The sequence below is a fragment of the Teleopsis dalmanni genome, chromosome 2 (assembly GCF_002237135.1).
Source record: "Teleopsis dalmanni isolate 2A chromosome 2, ASM223713v2, whole genome shotgun sequence".
NCBI classification, from domain to species: Eukaryota; Metazoa; Arthropoda; class Insecta; order Diptera; family Diopsidae; genus Teleopsis; species Teleopsis dalmanni.
Window position 1 is genome coordinate 161005187 of NC_051847.1, and position 18203 is coordinate 161023389.

An 18203-nucleotide genomic window follows, 5' to 3' on the forward strand; every position below is an offset into this window, starting at 1 on the left:
ATCCGTTCACAACGTTTTCTTCAATAACAAAAGTTGTTGGGCGGCCAAGGATCTCATCATGGTCCAAGCTTGTACGACCGTCTTTGAACCTTTTAAACCATTCGTATACTCGTGGTTGCGACACACACAAATCACCAAAGGCCTTTTTTAACAGTTTCGCACGTTGTTCTATATTTTAATCCATTATAAAAATCGCCACACGAAAATTTTTCAACTTTTTGTATAGACGCCAAACAAAAACTAATCGAACGATATGCATTAAACTTTGACAGAATGTGTATAATAGTGTTGCCAGCGTGAAAATAAAAAAAAAGTATCGATTGGATAAGCGCGGGAATTCAAAAATATGCCTCTCGTTCTTTTTTGATCAGAAGGTTTATCAAAAACATGGTCGAAAAAGTCTTAGAAAACGAAAACCGGAGTCAGTTTGGTTGGTAAAGGTTTTTTAGTCGACATCCATATCATAGGTTTTTTTTCAACGATCCGCTTCTCTCGCATTACCGCAATAATAATAATCGTTTTTTTGTATATATACGTGTATTGCGATCTGCGTCAGGCCGTTATTTATGTAAATACTGGATCAAGAAAAATATCAATTCACAATACTGAATTATTTCGCAACGACTGTAATAAATGCTTCGTCACAACCATATACAATATTGTTTTTATATTTATTTACTTGTTTACAAACAATAAAAGCTAACTTCTATCGTTCTTCTAACTTCTAAAAACGGTATAAAATTGAAAAATTAAGAACACTTGCTAGCTTAGCCTTCACCTCAAGGTAAAATTGGCAGTTACAGAAATATTTCGTAGTGAATCAACGTAATCAAGGTGGTAACGTTGCATACATTTTTCATAGTTAACCGAATACTTAAGTCGTTAACATTGCATAGGTACATCTTTCTTAGTCGACTAACGCGGCGAAATCGGTAACGTCACCTACATTTTTCTTAATCGACCTACCAGTTACGTTGCTGGCATCCTAACTCTCTTCTTTTTTCGAATAAAGTATTCATAAGGTATAAAAATTTTAACTAATTGTGTAGATTGTAATCATAAATATTCAAGGCTGCATATAAATCATCCTAAAACACTCCTGGACCGCCGTGTGCTATCAACTAAATAACAAATCAAGATATTTAAAATTCAGAACATACCATTCTTTTTTCTCAAATATCTATTTAGAAAAATATTTTAGTCCGGTTTTTTTTGCATTTTAATTATCTGTCATTTTATTATAGGGTAGAGCTGAAATGTCATATTTAGACAACCTATCGAAAAGATTTAAAATATTTTTTGAAATTTTAGATGTGATCTGAGTTCAATGCTACATCAAAACTCCACTTCATGGTGTGGTTGCGAAAATTAACAAGAATATCATAAGAAGAGCATGATTAATTAAGTGTTACTTTAGTTTGTGAAACTTCTTTCAATTTAGTCTGTCTGGAAAAAAGGTTAGACAACACAGAAGATAATAAACATTCATATTGCTCATGAGCAAGAGAGCAATTTTTGATGACTACTGTTCCTGTCTGGGCAGTCTCAACATACCTAAATCATATTCTTCAAAATAAAAATTGCTCATAAAATGTTAAACCATAACCTCATTGGATTTAAACAGCAAAGATTTATTTACTGATCAAATATCAATTGATTGTTCAAATATCTAAAAGCGATTGCTCCTTCCTGAGCTTTTATGAGAAATTTATGATGAATCTTAGTTCGATATCTTATTTATCACAAGGAATAACGAGATTGATGCTATCGATATTATTTATACCAAATATAGGTATTTATCAAATATTTTGAAAGTTTAAAATGTAAAATGACATATGAATGTGTATATGCATACATATGTATTTCTATTCCAATACATCATAGTTATGAAATGTTTAAGATTTGTTGAATTTTGCTTTCTTATTTCAGCTCATTTATCACAGTAAGGATGATAATGATGGAAAATAGTAAAGAATAAAAACTGAAAGAAGCTTAATTTTCTACAATGGTATATATCGTTTATGTAAGTAAAGTAAGTAAACAATTGCTTTACCGCCCAACTTTAGTCTATAAAAATTGAGACGTCATATATCGGGCATTTAATAATTTTTTTAACTCCAGAATTTAATGCAAAAAAACTCAACAAACAAAACAAAAAAATCAGCTCTGGCATAAGAACCTCAGTTTAAAAAAAATTTAAAACGTATGAAAAAAATATAGTCAAAAAATAATAAGTCAGCAAATAATATATCAGGCAGACTATCAAGTATAACTTTTCTATTGCGGGGGTTGGACGCTATACATATAAAAAAATTCGACAAAATGTAAATATGTATAGAATAAACTGTAAATAAAATTTTATTATTGTTTCTTACCTTTTAGTTGAAATTGGTCTAAGATCCTTTGTTATTGATGCCGCCCTCCTCATATAATAAATAGTTTTTAAATAAATTTCTTTATACGTCAATAAAAAGATTTTATTGTTATATAGTAGTTGCTATTCGCAACCACTGGAGTTACGTATAACCACAGTAGCAGTAGTGCAGCAGTCATGGCAGCTATTAATTTGAATGAGGATTTTATTGTAATGGTTAATTAAGTAAAACTTTTAATGTTATATATAAGACACCCGTGTATTTATGTACGTATTTTCAAAATAAGTTATTAATAACTGAAGTCAAAAGTTTTATCGAATAGCAACTACTGCAATGTACAAAAATGCGAAATTTGCAATTTATTTACTGCAAGATTGATTAATATAAAATATTTTAAGTGTATATGAATTCATGCAACGAACAAGTATTGCACATAAAATATGGATCTACATCGGATAGGTTGATTTCTACACATTTTTCAGTATATACAAGCTAAATATGTTTATTAACAAATTTCATACATACTTACATAAATATATGTACATAAATACAAAGACAATGTAAGCAAGTATTCCGAGTTCGTGGCTCCTAACTCTGATAACATTGCAGTACAATGAGAAATACTTTAATTCTTTAAGTTAGTCTTACTGTGTGCAATTAAACATTTCACAACTACTACTACAAACACACTTGTAATCCGAATGGGAAGAAATAACAGGCTTTTCTTATTTTTTATAAAACAAACATTGTTTAGGATATTAAGATATCGCAAAAGGTCTTAGATCGTAAAATATAAGATACTAGGAATTGTACACAGTACACAGCACACAGTACAGAGTACGTTATGTACATATACCCGTTATGTTTGCTTATTTTCATTCACTAAGAAGTACTTATACTTATGTATGTATTTGTAATACATGTGTACATGTATTAGTTATGTATTTGATAAAAATAAGATTTTACGTATTGTAGATATGCACCACTCAATTCCATTGGTGAGACTCAAGAGAAAGTTTTCCTATTCATTTGAATTTCAAGAAACTATATGAAAAAGTGAGTGATTTAAACGAATCGCTCTTACTGAGAGCTCACGCTATATTCTAAGTATGGCTTCTATGAGTGTACATGAAAACTGAGTAAAAACGACAAGAATTTTATGCTTCTTGTTAACGTTATTAGGGAAAAAACTGTAGATATGTGAATAGGATTTCTGAGCCTTTTTTTACCTATAAAAGGTAAAGCAGAGAGTTTAAAATATTCAGTTAGAATTTTTGATAAAGAAGAAATATGGTGGTAGTTTGAATCAGATTGAATCAGCTTAATTAATAAAACTATACAGAAAGATAAGAGAAGAATATATTTTTATATAGATAAAAATTTTAACTAATTGAAAAATGCTTTCGGTATGCACAAGTTTATATTTAACCATCGTAATTCTTTGGGTTGTAGAATTTGTAAGAGTTCTTTACAAATATCTACGAAGTGCTTCAATTGTAGTTAACTCACGTTTGCAACACCAGAGGAAAACAGTTAAACATTATTCACAAGCGCCAGGGCCAATTCCTTTACCAGTTATTGGCAGTCTTTATATACTAAGGAAATACAAAGTTCCTTTTCAGTGTTTTACTGATCTTGCAAAGAAATATGGAGACGTGTACTCATTGAGTTTAGGCGCTTCGCGTTGTTTAATTGTCAATAATTTGGATTTAATACGAGAAGTTTTAAATCAGAATGGAAAGTTTTTTGGTGGAAGGCCTAATTTTTTACGATATCATAAATTGTTTGGAGGGGATAGAAACCACTGTAAGTATAATATTTAAAAGTTTAATTTTTTTTTAAATTTTATAATAATATTTTAATGCAGTATAACTATTTATTTGACTTTATCTTTTAATTTATATTGTGTTTTAGTGTTCATATTATTTTTTAAAATTGTAATTACATTTCGTTATTATCTCGAAGTAAAGTAAATAGTTCAAATATGTATTATAATAAAAAAAATTCTACATATAAATTATGTATTAAGTTCATTTAATGTGTATAGAAGATAAATTATTACAAGCGTAAACGTGAAATTGCCCAACAGCTGGTACTGCGGCCAGAAGAGTCCTATTGTACCAATTTTACTATTGATTACACAAAACCACTTAAAGCTTTGTGAACAAAGTCCAGAACTAAATCTAGAAAAGATTTCTTAATCTGTTCTGGTGACAGAAATTCCATATTATACATGATTATATGATATTATATAGTTTTTATATTTCGTAAATAATATCATCTAAATTCTTTAGTTTCATAAGCAATTATTTCTTGATTTTTATTTCAGCACTTGCACTGTGCGACTGGTCACATCTTCAGCAAAAAAGACGTAATCTTGCAAGACGATATTGTTCACCACGGGATTCATCATCATATTTCACTAAAATGTCTGAGATTGGGTGTTTAGAAACTGCTGAATTCATTAGAAAACTTGATGAAGTTCTAATACAAGAAGAGGCATTCGAAATAAAACCGCTAATTCAACAAACTTGTGCTAATATGTTCACCAACTATATGTGTTCGTTGCGATTCGATTATGAAGATAAGGAATTTCAAAAAATAGTTGAATATTTCGATGAAATATTTTGGGAAATAAATCAAGGTTATGCTGTTGACTTTTTACCCTGGCTGGCTCCGTTTTATAAAATGCATTTTAATAAAATAATGGCTTGGTCTTCTACAATACGTACATTTATTTTAAAGCGCATCATAAATAATAGAGAACAAAATTTAGATACTGATGAACCAGAAAATGATTTTACAGATGCTTTGTTGAAAAGTTTAGCTGAAGATAAATATGTGTCACGTGATACCATAATATATATGTTGGAAGATTTTATTGGTGGACATTCGGCGGTTGGCAATTTAGTTATGCTAGCTCTGGCATATATTGTGATGTATCCTCATGTAGGAGCAAAAATTCAAGCTGAAGCTGATCACGTATCCCTTAAAGGAAATCGTACAATAAGTTTACTTGACATAGATAATATGCCATACACCTTAGCAACGATATTTGAAGTATTACGCTATTCTTCATCACCAATTGTACCACATGTCGCCACTGAAGACTGTGTTATATCTGGATATGGCGTAACTGCTGGTACAATTGTTTTCATAAATAATTATAATTTAAATACAAATACCAATTATTGGAAGAACCCAAATTTTTTCTATCCAGAAAGGTTTTTAGAAAAGTTACCACAGTCAACAAAACTAGTTACTGGAAATAATGAAAGACGTAACTCCGAATCATCGGATTCGGGTGTTGAAAATGACAAAGAATCCAAAACTAAAAACATGTGCACTTCCCAGTTATATACTTGTAAAGTATGTAATAAAGACCCTCACGTAAATCAAATTAAAGTCAAAATGAATATTCCACAATTTTTACCCTTCAGCATTGGAAAGCGAACGTGTGTTGGTAAAAACCTAGTCCGTGGTTTTGGTTTTATTTTATTATCTAATATATTGCTAAACTATAATGTGAGTAGCAGTGATTTATCATCAATAAAAATCACTCCAGCATGTGTTGCTGTTCCTACAAAATCATTTTCCTTAGTATTTACAAAGCGTTCCATAAGTAAATCATAAAATTTTTATTAAAATCGGTGGTCAAATAATCGACAAGATATTTCTAATTATTCATCACAAATTCAAATTCAACATTTTCAAATAACTTATTTATCTATTTGTAAAAATACAGAAATATATGTAATGTTTTTAAAAGACTGAATAAATATAGTTGTAAATTTTTATAGCATATATAAACTGCATTTAATTATTATAATCATAGAGATTAAGCCAGTTTAGAAATTATTTATAATATTTTATGCTTAAATCATGCGGTAATGGGCATGATTTAAATCCGAAGGTCTATGCGTTGCAACTAAGTGCCAATAATTTTATTCAAACCTAAGATAACTAAACTTTGTAGTTAGAATTTTAACAAACAATGATTATCAATTTAAACACGTAGATTTTTAAAAGCTTTACATAATCTATGGAAACTTGATAATTTATAGAAGTTGCTCTTTGATAAAAAATGGTATAAGTTTCAGGAATTGGTAATCACAACCACATGACTATAAATTTTTGGCGTGGAAATGAAGACGTGGACTTGGACTATATGTTGTTCCATCAAGAGAAAGAAACCACACAAGTTCTATTTTCACTATGTTACTTGACATGTTGGGGGATATAAATAGGTCTCCAACACCATGCGACTTGTCACCACCTAATTTTTTTAGTGAAGCTACGTAAAGAATCGTGTTTATATAGACGACCCTCAACACTCGACACTTTGAAAATAAACATCCATTAAGTTATGTTCGAGTTTTTGAATGCTTTCTGCCGACATATCATCAAAAATTTCATCCAATATCCAATATTGTAAGTTTTGCCATGGAATTGTAAATTTTCTCATCAAATGACTGATGTTTTATTTTACATTTATTGGCATGGTCCAAATAATATAACACGATTCAAATCTATATCAAAATCGTGATAATATTACGTCTAGAACGTTGCTAGAATTTGGATGTGTTAATATTTTTATTTCCATTATGAAAAACATGGGGTAATTTTGTTTAATGTGCAAAATAAACGTATTAGACATAAACTATATAGGTAGGTACAAAAAATAAATGAAATGTTTTATGGAAAAATAAATACAAATTAATATCAAATAAATAATTAATACATTAATATAACTAACGAAAAAATTGCTTAATACATTGAACAGAAAAAAAATTTTAACTCAAATTTTGTTGTTGCAGTCTTCTGGAACGGTTCATTGGTTTTTTGAATGGGTCTTGCAAACTCTAACTTCTGGACGCTAAACACTGCATTAGCTTCATTACCTACTATATCGATCGTCCATCTTTTCTTTCTTTTCTTAGCGAATCACATGCTAGTTGATATCATCCAATGCTTATTGTTTTCAAATTTTCAAATAATATCCAGCAGTTATTGTGATATTTATCTGGTCATATCGAATTTTTAAATTATCAGTTGCGTTATTATTAAAGTTCGATTATTGTTGGACTGAATTTAAATTATAATTTGAAGTAAATGTCCATTCTGACCATTCTCATAATTGAACCTCTGTGTTTAAAATGAATGCCTCGTTTGTTATTGAAAGATTGGACCATTATTCGATACCTTAATAATAAAGGCAGCCATAACATAATAAGTAACGCTATACCTAAGAAATTGCTGCTAAGTTTAGCTCGTTTTCTTGGCATTTCTTCGGCTTGTAATACTGTTTGTGGAGTGGGTATTGACCAATCGTCACCTAGCAGTATAGCCACACGATGTATTGATCATTCCCAGACACTGCTCTTGGTTTTGATATCTACCACTTGATCGTACCATATATGTTAAGAGAAGAGAAGTTATCTTCGTTATGATAATCATGATGCGATAAAAGCACTGCACTGTCTTCTATCGTGATGGCACTACTGTCAATCGTTAGCCTGTCAATGACTGTGGCATTACTGGTCCGGACTTGAAATTGCTTTCACTTGAGCAATGACTATTTCCAGTTCTTTATAGGTGAGTTGCATTGTATCCAACGTTCGTTTGAGGTGATGTTTGGTCAATTTGACAGCTGCATCCCAAAAACCGCTAAAATCTGGTTCGCGTAACGGAATAAAATGGAACATAATGACTTTGTCTGTACAGAAACAGAATTGTATTAGTTGTAAGATCGTTAAATATTTCAAACTGAACAGCCTAGGTCAGGAGCAACACAAGATTGCAAAATATACAGATCTATATGCAAATATGGATAGGAACTGACATAAAGCTTTTGAGTTGTTTGTAGTTCCAGGTGCTGTCACTTATTGCTAATGAATTAAGATTGCACCTTTTCAATGATTTAAACTGTTTCTCCAAAATACAATAAAAAGACATCTATGGATTGCAACGCACGTAGGCATGTCATGTCCAAATAATACAATTGGACTCTTCACGGCCATTAACTCATAAACTGCTGGATAATAGAGGAGACGATAAGTTTTCTTGGTAAGCTTTTTTAATATCTGCTATTTTCTGCCATAGTTTTGATAAGTTAGAGACAAATATGCTACTAATTTTGCTGCATCCTTAATTAAATTGTTATTTAAGTATTAGATCTTCTGTGTATCTGGCAACTGAGTATTGTGGATTATTCCGATTAACGAATAGTTATTCCGTCAAGCATCGGAATTGTGTTATTCGATAATATGACCAGTGCTTTTTCCCCGATTGACACTTCCATTAATTAAATTTTTAGTTCAATATAGTTCTATAAATCATACTTTTCGAAGAAAAGTATTTGTAGAATGCTACAATTTATTAACTGTGTCAATAAAAACGTAATAATAGACAGAGGTTATTGCTCCTTTGTGCGTTTGTCACCATTAATTAGCCGTTCCAATAAATATGATACTGTCCGTTGCTTGTTTATGAATCCTTCAATTTATGTATCCTGACAAATAACTGGAACATGTATGTACCTAACCTTAGGTTTTGATGTGATATTCTGTTGAATCTCATCCGGAACATTCATCTCTTCATTAATGAACTTTTTGTGGGAGCTGGAAATGACCATTGTACTAGCTCTAAAAGTCAAAATGAAATACAAAATGTTGACTTGATACTGAACAGATACCAAAGGTATCTGGTGAGGTACACAAATCTTAAAAAAAATTGGTAATTTGATGGCTTTAACTGTAATTATTATTATCGTTCGGGCATTGGATCTTATTTTGTAACACATCAACAAGCTTATCAAAATACCAAGCCTACCAAAGACATGCACTGTCCTTAATAATCTCGAAAAGAGTTGAATCCTTCCCCTTCATCCCCATTTCTATATAAAATCCGTTTGTTATCAATAAATTTTATTAATTTTGATTAAGAAAATATTCTTTGGTTTAGTGTCACGTTCGTGAATCTTTAGTTTGAAATACTTCGTCACACATTATGTTCACGATTATCCAACGACTTTGCACGGTTATACCTTCTTTTGATAATGCTGTAAACTCCTTTGCATCAGTGGCTTTTTGTAAATTTCATACCTGTATAGTAACCAGTTATGTAAACACGAGGTATTCTTGTTTAAACTGGGATCTATTCCTCAAAAATTCTGAGTATGATTTTGACAACTTAACTATTTTATTGCTTTACTTGCAACAGAAAAATCTTCAGGCAAAACAAATGTAATTATGCCTACTTTACTTAAAGCCACTGTATCGTTTGTCGACCCCTGTAGGAAAGGGGTTAAAACATTGCCGAGGTACGATATGTCTCTCACAAAAGACGACTAAAATCCAGTAGACACTATAAGATACTGTTTTGGGAGTATCAATAGTAGTGACTGAGTTTTACTTGGGGCAACCGATTGGAGGTGTAAACCCCGTATCACGGCATACAACTCTGGCTATCTTGGTCAATAGATGTTGGAAGTATCATGAGGGCTGTGGCGAAACTCAAAGTCATGCGAGGAGAATAATTTTATTTGTATACTTTTATTCGATGTGGAGTTGCATTCTTCAACCGGGTGTCATGACTCAAAAAGTAGCACAGGTGTTATATAACCGTGTTACCGCTAAATTTCTTGGAATTCCAATTGGAGCATTTATTGGCGCATAATACCAATATGTAAGTTAAAAGCACCTTGGTGAGAAGCCTTCACGGCAAGAAATTACTTTAAACAGCTATGGATTCGGTATCCTTTGCTTAAGAGCGTGGCAAACCGAGAGATAATCTCGTTTCTGCACCCGCTAGAGTTTGACGATTTGTACATATACCCTCAGATTTTTACTGGTACATAAACTTTTATTCACCGATAAAATTCAATTCGATATCGAAAACAATACATATTCGATATCGATCGTGAAAACCTCACCAAGTTTTAGCTAATGAAAACATTGATTTTAATCCACGCTAAAAAGTACATCTACAGTCTTGTACATAATCATCGCCTTAGGATCATCATTATTAGTATTGTAATCATCTCTTTTCGTAAGAAGTCTACGGTATTGGAATTATGTGGCCGATATTTCTTTATTAATGTTCAAAAAATTTCGAGCCTATTTTCCTCTGTTTCGATCTACTATAAAAGCAATGTATACCGATAATGTAGGTCAAGCATTACACGCTGATTTATTGATATTACCCTGCTGAAACATAGTAATATAAAAGGGCCCACCGCCCTCTTTTGCAAACCATTACTGAAATGGTATTAATTTGTGATACATTTTACAGCTGCCCACGGCTTCTACCGGGGCCGAAATAAAGTAATCTAGCACTACTAACCTATAAAGTAAGCTACCTGAACAAGTCGAAGGCATTAAGCATTAGCACATGAAGACAGATGGTCGTTGTGATTAAAAGTAGAGTGGCAAGTAAATGTTTAGAATGAGCTTATATCATTACTTTGTTACGATATAATAAAATAAAAAATTGTTAAAACGATCGCTGATTATGTGTTATTATTAAAAGCATTTCAGGATCTACATCAAGATGGTGAACATGCGATGGCAACCGTTCAATAACTGCGTAGTAAAGTTTTGACAAGATTGCGCCAAAGTTGGTTAACATGCTTAACCAACTTTTACCAAAGCGAAAACATAGGTGAGATCGAGTATAGGTAGACAAGGGCTTTCACCTCTTAATAATGAGAGAGCACCGTCTTCAAGACCACGGTTGTGACACAAGGTTTTCAACAGGCTTACCATTAAAATCTTCAGAGGTGAAAGGTTTATTTCTTTCATCATGAAATATTTTTGAACTAAAGATTTACCTTTGAATATCTATTCCTGAATTTAAGATACTGCAAAACATAAAACTTCGGAAAGGGTGATCCACTATGCTAAAATTGAATCACTTCTGTCTTTTCTCCACCACGATGATGGTAAACTAAATTTACTCTGGCTCAACTCCAAACTTTCATCCCTACTAATAAAATAACTTATTTGTACTTTTGCCTGAACTCTTAAGTCATGACAGGTTACAATAACTTTTATTTCGTACAATAAAACTATTCTTAGTACACTATATTGTCTTTATATTAAACTAAAAGTGTTTTCAGGTATTATACACTTGCAAACATAAGGAATTAGTTGCATACAGTTGCTTGATAAATAATCCAGCAATTAATTACCAAGATAGCCTATTATTGAAGTTTTTAATGTCAACTATATATATTAACTGATAAAGCCAAGAACTATGACCATGCTATTATTATACTTAATAACTTTTAATGATTGCTGATATAAAAATTTTTGAACATATGTCAGTCAGATATTGCAACCGTAAAATTGTTCGTTTTTTAAACTCGCGTACGCTTTCCTTTTATTACTGCTGGTCTATTTTTTATGTAACCCTTGCGTCGCTTTACATTCTAAAATACATAAATTTATTATAATCCGAATACAAAAAAATAAAAAAATCGCATGTACCTTTCGAGAAACATAATTTGTTGGAGTAGAAACTCGTTTATCCAGTTTTAATGAAGGACGATTAAATTCGTGTGGTTTCTTGACACGGTAAATACGAACTAACCAATGTTCAGTAGTGTACGCTTCTTCCAGATATGTAAGATCAAAGTCTTTATTTCCTATAACAGCATTTCGAGTTCGATCATAACCGCCAGGTCCTCTATATTATAAATTATATATATAAATATAAATTTTCAATTGTAAATATTTACTTACCGGTAATCAAGTTTAAGATCACCAAAACGATAATAACTTAATTTATACATTAAACAATTTAATAAAGCTGGGGATCCTTCTGAATCAACTCTAAATTCTCCTCGGTCAGTAAAATAATCGCTTTCCTTGACATCTTTTGGATGTTCACCTTCGGCAATACGCACCATCCACAAAAATTTGTTGATATCGTCACCTGAATAGCCAATAACACCACCAAATATAACTAGAACATAGTCTACATCTAAAGAAGTCATAATTTCGTAAGATTTCTCTTCCGTTGAAGACATAGCTTTCCCTACTAATGCTATGTGGCTATTATTCCAAGTATTATTGTCTACTAGAGTTGTTCTATTGGCCATTCCAGCTATTTGGTAACCATAATCCCACCATGACATTATTCGAGAATCATCGGCAGTGTTCTGTGACAACCAATAGTAGGCCTCACGGAAATCATCCAAAATATTTCGTGATCTTCAAAAGAAAATAAATTTTTATTAAATAATAAATATAGCATGTAAATATAAATTTATAAAAAATTGCATATTAATTGAAACCGTTTACATATTAAGAACATATAATACCTTATATGTTCTTACACCTTAAACCGTAAAAGAATTAATATGGAAAACATGTAGTACCAATGTATTTCACTGTTACTTACCCATCTTGACTGTTATGGAATGCAAGAACAATAGAGGGACTTGAATAAGCGTTACTAGTTACCCAAGTACAATGGACAGCAAACATCATTAAAATCATTAAAATTGCTAAAATTACAATACTCTTCAAGTTGGATCCAATACCATTCGAATTATCACTTGAAGTTTCATGTTTTGTACGGTGTCTCATTTTTCCTGCCTTGAAAAATTGTTAAACATGTTAAACTTTTACAACCAAAAAACCAACAAAAAATAAATCTTATTACCTTATCATATAGACTTTTTTTCTCACCAAGATTGTCATCATTTTCTTCACCATTTGTTGAACTAGTTGTACAAGTTTTAACAGATACTTCTTCTCGCAAAAATACCTCTAATAAACCAGAAAACGCCACTCCCGCAAGCATGCAGACAACAGGTGTTAACGTAAGCATTAACCTGACCATCACACCAGCAAAATAAACAGCACTCACAGCGTAAAGAACAACAAAGACGCGCTCATCATTTAGTCGTTTTATACAATACCATACACCAACAGGAAATGTACACACCAAAATATGTAAATCGAAAAAGAATGAAAACCATGTTGTTGGCTGATGTTCTGATACTGATGCTATAATTGGAATATGAATTTTTGCATAGCCTGTATCCCAGAGAGAATAAAATCTGCCACTCCACGGAGCTACTACACCTAGCATAGTCAACATTATTACAACTAAAAATACTAGCCCAGCAGATATTAAGCCACCAAATATAAATAGCTTCTTGAATTCGTTTTTAGATAGAACTGATTGTAGGTGTCGTAAGAATGCAACTGCTAAAAGTAAAACAAATACTCCTAATGCAGCCATATGTTCACTTGTACGTATCGGTTGAAATCCAACGAATGGTATTTGCATGGATAGCAGAAGACCCAAAATGTAAAAAGTGCAGTAACACGTTAAAAGTCGAGGAGAATAACGTCCCATAATAAGAAGGACAAATACATGCAGTGGAATTAAATTAATAATAAACACATAACCACCCCATGCCGAAACCATATAAAAATATGATATTGCCGTAGCTGCAGACCAAAAAACAGATCCAGTTTTTACAGACCGCACCCATAGAAAATATGTGAATTGTAGAGCAAATATTGCAATTCCTTCATTATCGTATGATCCAGCTACTGAACGACTTATATATCCAGGCACTATTGCAATGAAACTTGCAGCAAATAAACCAGCTCCAGGAGACCATAATTCCTTTGTAAGTAAATATGTAGATATAGATGTTAAACCACTAAATATAGGTGCAAGAAAAACACATATATCACGAATGTGTACTGGAATGTTAAGAGCATGAAGAACATAATGAATACTTCCAGATGTAATCATCAGTCCGGGATATACCGTTCCTCCAACTATACGGCCCAAAGGATACCATGCACGTTCATCGAACCAATTTAGAAACTTATAAAACCCATGTTGTACCATATAAGCTGTGGCACGATAGTTAAACCATGGATCGAATTCATGTATTATAGATTCAAATCGTATTACTGCAAATAAACGTGAAGAAAAACCAGCAATCCATGCAATCAGAAGAACAGAAAACGTTATAAGACTGCTGTAACCAGCCGTTTTTCGGCTAAATATTTTGGATTGTCGATTTACTTGCATAATTTTATTATTCCTACTTTACTTCACTGTTTATGCACTTATCTTTTATGAAGTCCGAAATATATATTCTGCCGACACGTATGTCGGTTACACCGGCCTCAAAAAAAAATTATTCACGGTATTGCCATACATACATGTTTATAAAATTATACACGGTGCTTCGAAATATGTCAATAAAATTTCTTCGTTAGGAACTAAACGGCATTGAAACACGTTTCGACTTAATAATAACATCAATACACATTGTTTAATAAATCATTTTTATTATTTATTTATCATTGAAACTATAAAAAAAATCTATAAAAGTCATTTTAGAGATTTTATTTACACATCATTCATTATATTATAATTTTTAACGAATATTGATTCTGTTATGTTAAACGATATATCTAGATTTATGTATGTAAATTCACTAGAACGAAAATGTTCTCATTAGCTTTTTATCATTTTTCTTAGGGTCGGTGTTTATGTGACTTGGAAAATTGGTCTTACATGGACTAGACTTTGGCAAGGCTTTTGCCAAAAGCGATTTCGTATAGTAAATATCGAGAAGCAAGTTATAATGAATGTATTTAATTAACCCAAGAGTTTGTTTCATTTCTTTTTTGCAATGTGTTTTCTTAAATATTTATCGTATTTATTTTTATTATTTTATTTACTTATTTATTAGGCGTATTCGGTGGCTCGCAAGTACGGCAAAAAACAGCAAGTTGTTGGCCTATGCAGGCTTATACTGGCCGCAATGTACGCAAAACAACAACACTATTTTCTCCACCTCGGCCAGCATAGTTATGCTGGCCAACCACATCGGCCAGTAAAAAAAAAAATGTTACCAACGCAATAAGTGAACTATTGTGAACCTTCATTGAAAATTCCAACGAATAGTGCAATCAAATGTCAAAATTTGAGGAAATAAAAATTCAAACAGAATTCAAAAATTTGAAAAATCTTGAAAAGTAACGAAGAAATAATAAGAATGGAGAAATCGTGAGTATTAAGCACATTGAATTTTTTATTATGTTAGTTATTACAAAGTAACATTTATTTTATTTCATTTCATTTGTAGCTTACATACGTAAAATTAATAAAACAAACATAATTTTTGAAGTTTTTCTAAAAAAATTTTTTATAAAAATACACGCAAACTATGGACCACAAAGTTAAGTTAGTTTCTATAAATGTAACAAAATTTTCTATTTAAAAAATTACAATAAATATATTAATTAATAAACTTTTCTTAACAAATTATTAAAAAGTCTTTCCCTTCTATTATTACCATGATCTATGTAATTCATGTTCTTCATCCGCTTGCTGTTCGTCATTGCTTTCATTATGACTATTTGATTCAGCATTCTTGAACAAATCATCCTTTATAATACAAATATTATGTAAAATACAAACGCTTACAACTATATTTGTTATTGCAGCCAAATTTGTTTGCTCCGTAAATTTTAATAATCTTCGAAAACGAGTTTTTAGTGAACCAAAAGCGTTCTCAACTACAATACGAGCAGATGAGTGTTTTTCATTAAATTTTTTTTGGCTATCGGTTAAATTTCCATAATTTTTGTAAGGTGACACAATCCAGTTTGTAGAAGGATAAGCAGAATCTCCAATAATAAATGTCGAGTTTGGAAATATTTCTTCGTATCTTGATCGACAGTACCTACAAAAATTTACTTATCTTAATGTTTTATTTTTAAATTTCCAATATTCATACCATTCCTTTTAATTCCGTGTTCATTTTAATTTTATAATATTTTTATAAAAATATATTTGATTTATATGCACATATACAAGATTTGCTGTTTGTCAAAACAAAACATTTGACAGATTGCAACAGTGATGCCAATGACTCGCGTGGCCAACATAGGCCAACATGCATTTTTTGCCGTACTTGCGAGCCACCGAAAAGGCCTATTTTAGTTTTATTGGAAATTACAAAATAAAGTATGTACGAACTCAGCCCTAATTAATTGTTTTATTAATTTCTCATATATAGTAACAAAGTATATACGAACTCAGCCCTAATTAATTGTTTTATTAATTACTCATATATAGTAACAAAGTATATACGAACTCAGCCCTAATTAATTGTTTTATTAATGTTTCATATACGTATAGTAACATATTAAATAATATTATTTATTTTTACTTGATTTATTTTAGTGTAAGCAATTTTATTCGATTTATTGGTTGTAAGCATTATTAATAATAAAAAATATATAAGAAAATTTAATAAAATTTATTATTATTGTTTATTATTATTATTTATTATATTTATTTAAAGCAATTCTTATCTTTAATCTTGCCTTGTACTACTAGTCGATTGTTTCCTAGCTCGTGGAATAGTTCATCCACCAGTATGCTCCACATGAGTGGTGAGAGTACCCCATCTTGTGGACATCCAAGTGTGGTATTCATCTTTATTAGGCCCGTACTAGTGCGTATTTTTAGCTTCCTAGTCTGAAGCATGTTGCTCATACACCGTGTAAATACTGTCATCTTTTTTTGATTGGTTGAGGAGAGTGTTTTCTCTCTGGCCAATACTTTGCAGAGTTTTGTTGCTTTCGTAGTGTGTTTTATGCTGTTATAGGGCTTTCTGAAATTTTTTTTTGCTCTCCTAATTTTCTTATTATAGAGAGTGAGAGTGATTCTATACTCGGTCCAGCTTCCAGTGCGCTTAAATCGGTTGAATAGCGTTCAAGCCGCTGTTCTCAATACCGTTAGTTCACTGTTCCAAGATACATCCTTGGTTAATTTTATTGAGCTTATTTTTATTATTGAGCTACTTTCATATGCATCAATAATGACATTGCTGAAGTTTTCAACTATAGATTCCAGTTAAATTTCGTGCTGGATATTTTTTCCTACATTTAACTGACTTAGGTTAACCTCTAGGTTAGTCTTGTGTTTTCATAGTCTGTTTTCCTAGGGTTCCTAGTTATTCTATTGATGCGGGGTGCTCCTTCAATGTCAAACCGTATAATTCTGTGGATGCTAATACCCTCAACATATTCGCCCCTTAAAGCCTCTGCTTCAATGCTTCTAACCACCACCTCCGATATTTCAACCCGAGAATTGGTGATGATTCGTGAGGCTCGGTAGCTATGGTGTCCTTACCCGTCCTGTTCTTGTGGAGGTGAATAGGGATGGAGCTGACCCGTAGGCGATTCTACAGGTTGCCGCTCTAATAGCCTCTAGCGATCGGTCGTCGATCCTAATTGTTAGCAGCTTCCCATTCTTCATCTTCTTGCTGCTGAATATTCTCCACAGATGTGTGTGGAGTCCTTTATTCTGTAATACCATCAGCTTCAGCAGTTTATCGTTTTAGACGCCTGCTGCCCTGGGGAGGTAAGCTGTCATAAGGTGAACGCCGGGTATATTATCCCCGGTGCACGTGGTCAGCTGAGTACCTTCCACATTTTTAAGCTGAAGTATTACTTCACGGATCTAGTCAGCCGCGTCTTTGCTTGTACAGTCTACCAGCGTAGGACATTTTTGAAAGTGGATGCCTTCAAACTTGAGTTTGGCCTTCAAGCCCTTGTACATTTCCTCCATTAGGAGGTATTCCACTTTTCCTTGCTCTTTCCGGATGAGAATGGTTTCCGTGGACAGAGTAGAAAGAATCGTCTTATACCCTTGGCAATGTTTGCGTAGCTGACTCCATCACCTACTGTCCCCCTGGGCACAAAGGAGGGTGCAGTAGTTTTTACTGTACTAGGCACAGGTTTGGATTGTACCTTAGTGTCAGCCCTGCTCCTC

The 18203-nt window shown here is 32.1% G+C and overlaps 2 protein-coding genes across 2 annotated transcripts; one reads left to right on the top strand and one right to left on the bottom strand.

Annotated features, from left to right (window-relative positions):
• The first annotated feature begins 3643 nt into the window (after positions 1-3643).
• On the top strand, positions 3644-6170 carry LOC119684119 (cytochrome P450 307a1). The gene is made up of 2 exons (XM_038098076.1): positions 3644-4181; positions 4705-6170. The coding sequence occupies exons 1-2, from the start codon at positions 3773-3775 to the stop codon at positions 6006-6008; spliced, it is 1713 nt and encodes a 570-aa protein (XP_037954004.1). The 5' UTR covers positions 3644-3772; the 3' UTR covers positions 6009-6170.
• A 5210-nt stretch (positions 6171-11380) lies between these two features.
• LOC119678559 (dolichyl-diphosphooligosaccharide--protein glycosyltransferase subunit STT3B) lies at positions 11381-14553 on the bottom strand. The gene is made up of 5 exons (XM_038090452.1): positions 13044-14553; positions 12780-12976; positions 12119-12589; positions 11864-12062; positions 11381-11805 (listed from the first exon to the last, which is right to left on the bottom strand). The coding sequence occupies exons 1-5, from the start codon at positions 14436-14438 to the stop codon at positions 11734-11736; spliced, it is 2334 nt and encodes a 777-aa protein (XP_037946380.1). The 5' UTR covers positions 14439-14553; the 3' UTR covers positions 11381-11733.
• Positions 14554-18203: the final 3650 nt, after the last annotated feature.

What these genes read in the sequence shown, in the direction of transcription:
- LOC119678559 (XM_038090452.1), bottom strand. Translation starts at nt 14,438, where the DNA reads ATGCAAGTAAATCGACAATCCAAAATATTTAGCCGAAAAACGGCTGGT. An exon ending in AAAAAAGTCTATATGATAAG is followed by an intron (nt 12,977 to 13,043) that starts GTAATAAGATTT and finishes CAATTTTTCAAG; the next exon opens with GCAGGAAAAATGAGACACCG. An exon ending in CAAATTATGTTTCTCGAAAG is followed by an intron (nt 11,806 to 11,863) that starts GTACATGCGATT and finishes TATGTATTTTAG; the next exon opens with AATGTAAAGCGACGCAAGGG.
- LOC119684119 (XM_038098076.1), top strand. Translation starts at nt 3,773, where the DNA reads ATGCTTTCGGTATGCACAAGTTTATATTTAACCATCGTAATTCTTTGG. An exon ending in TGGAGGGGATAGAAACCACT is followed by an intron (nt 4,182 to 4,704) that starts GTAAGTATAATA and finishes TTTTTATTTCAG; the next exon opens with CACTTGCACTGTGCGACTGG.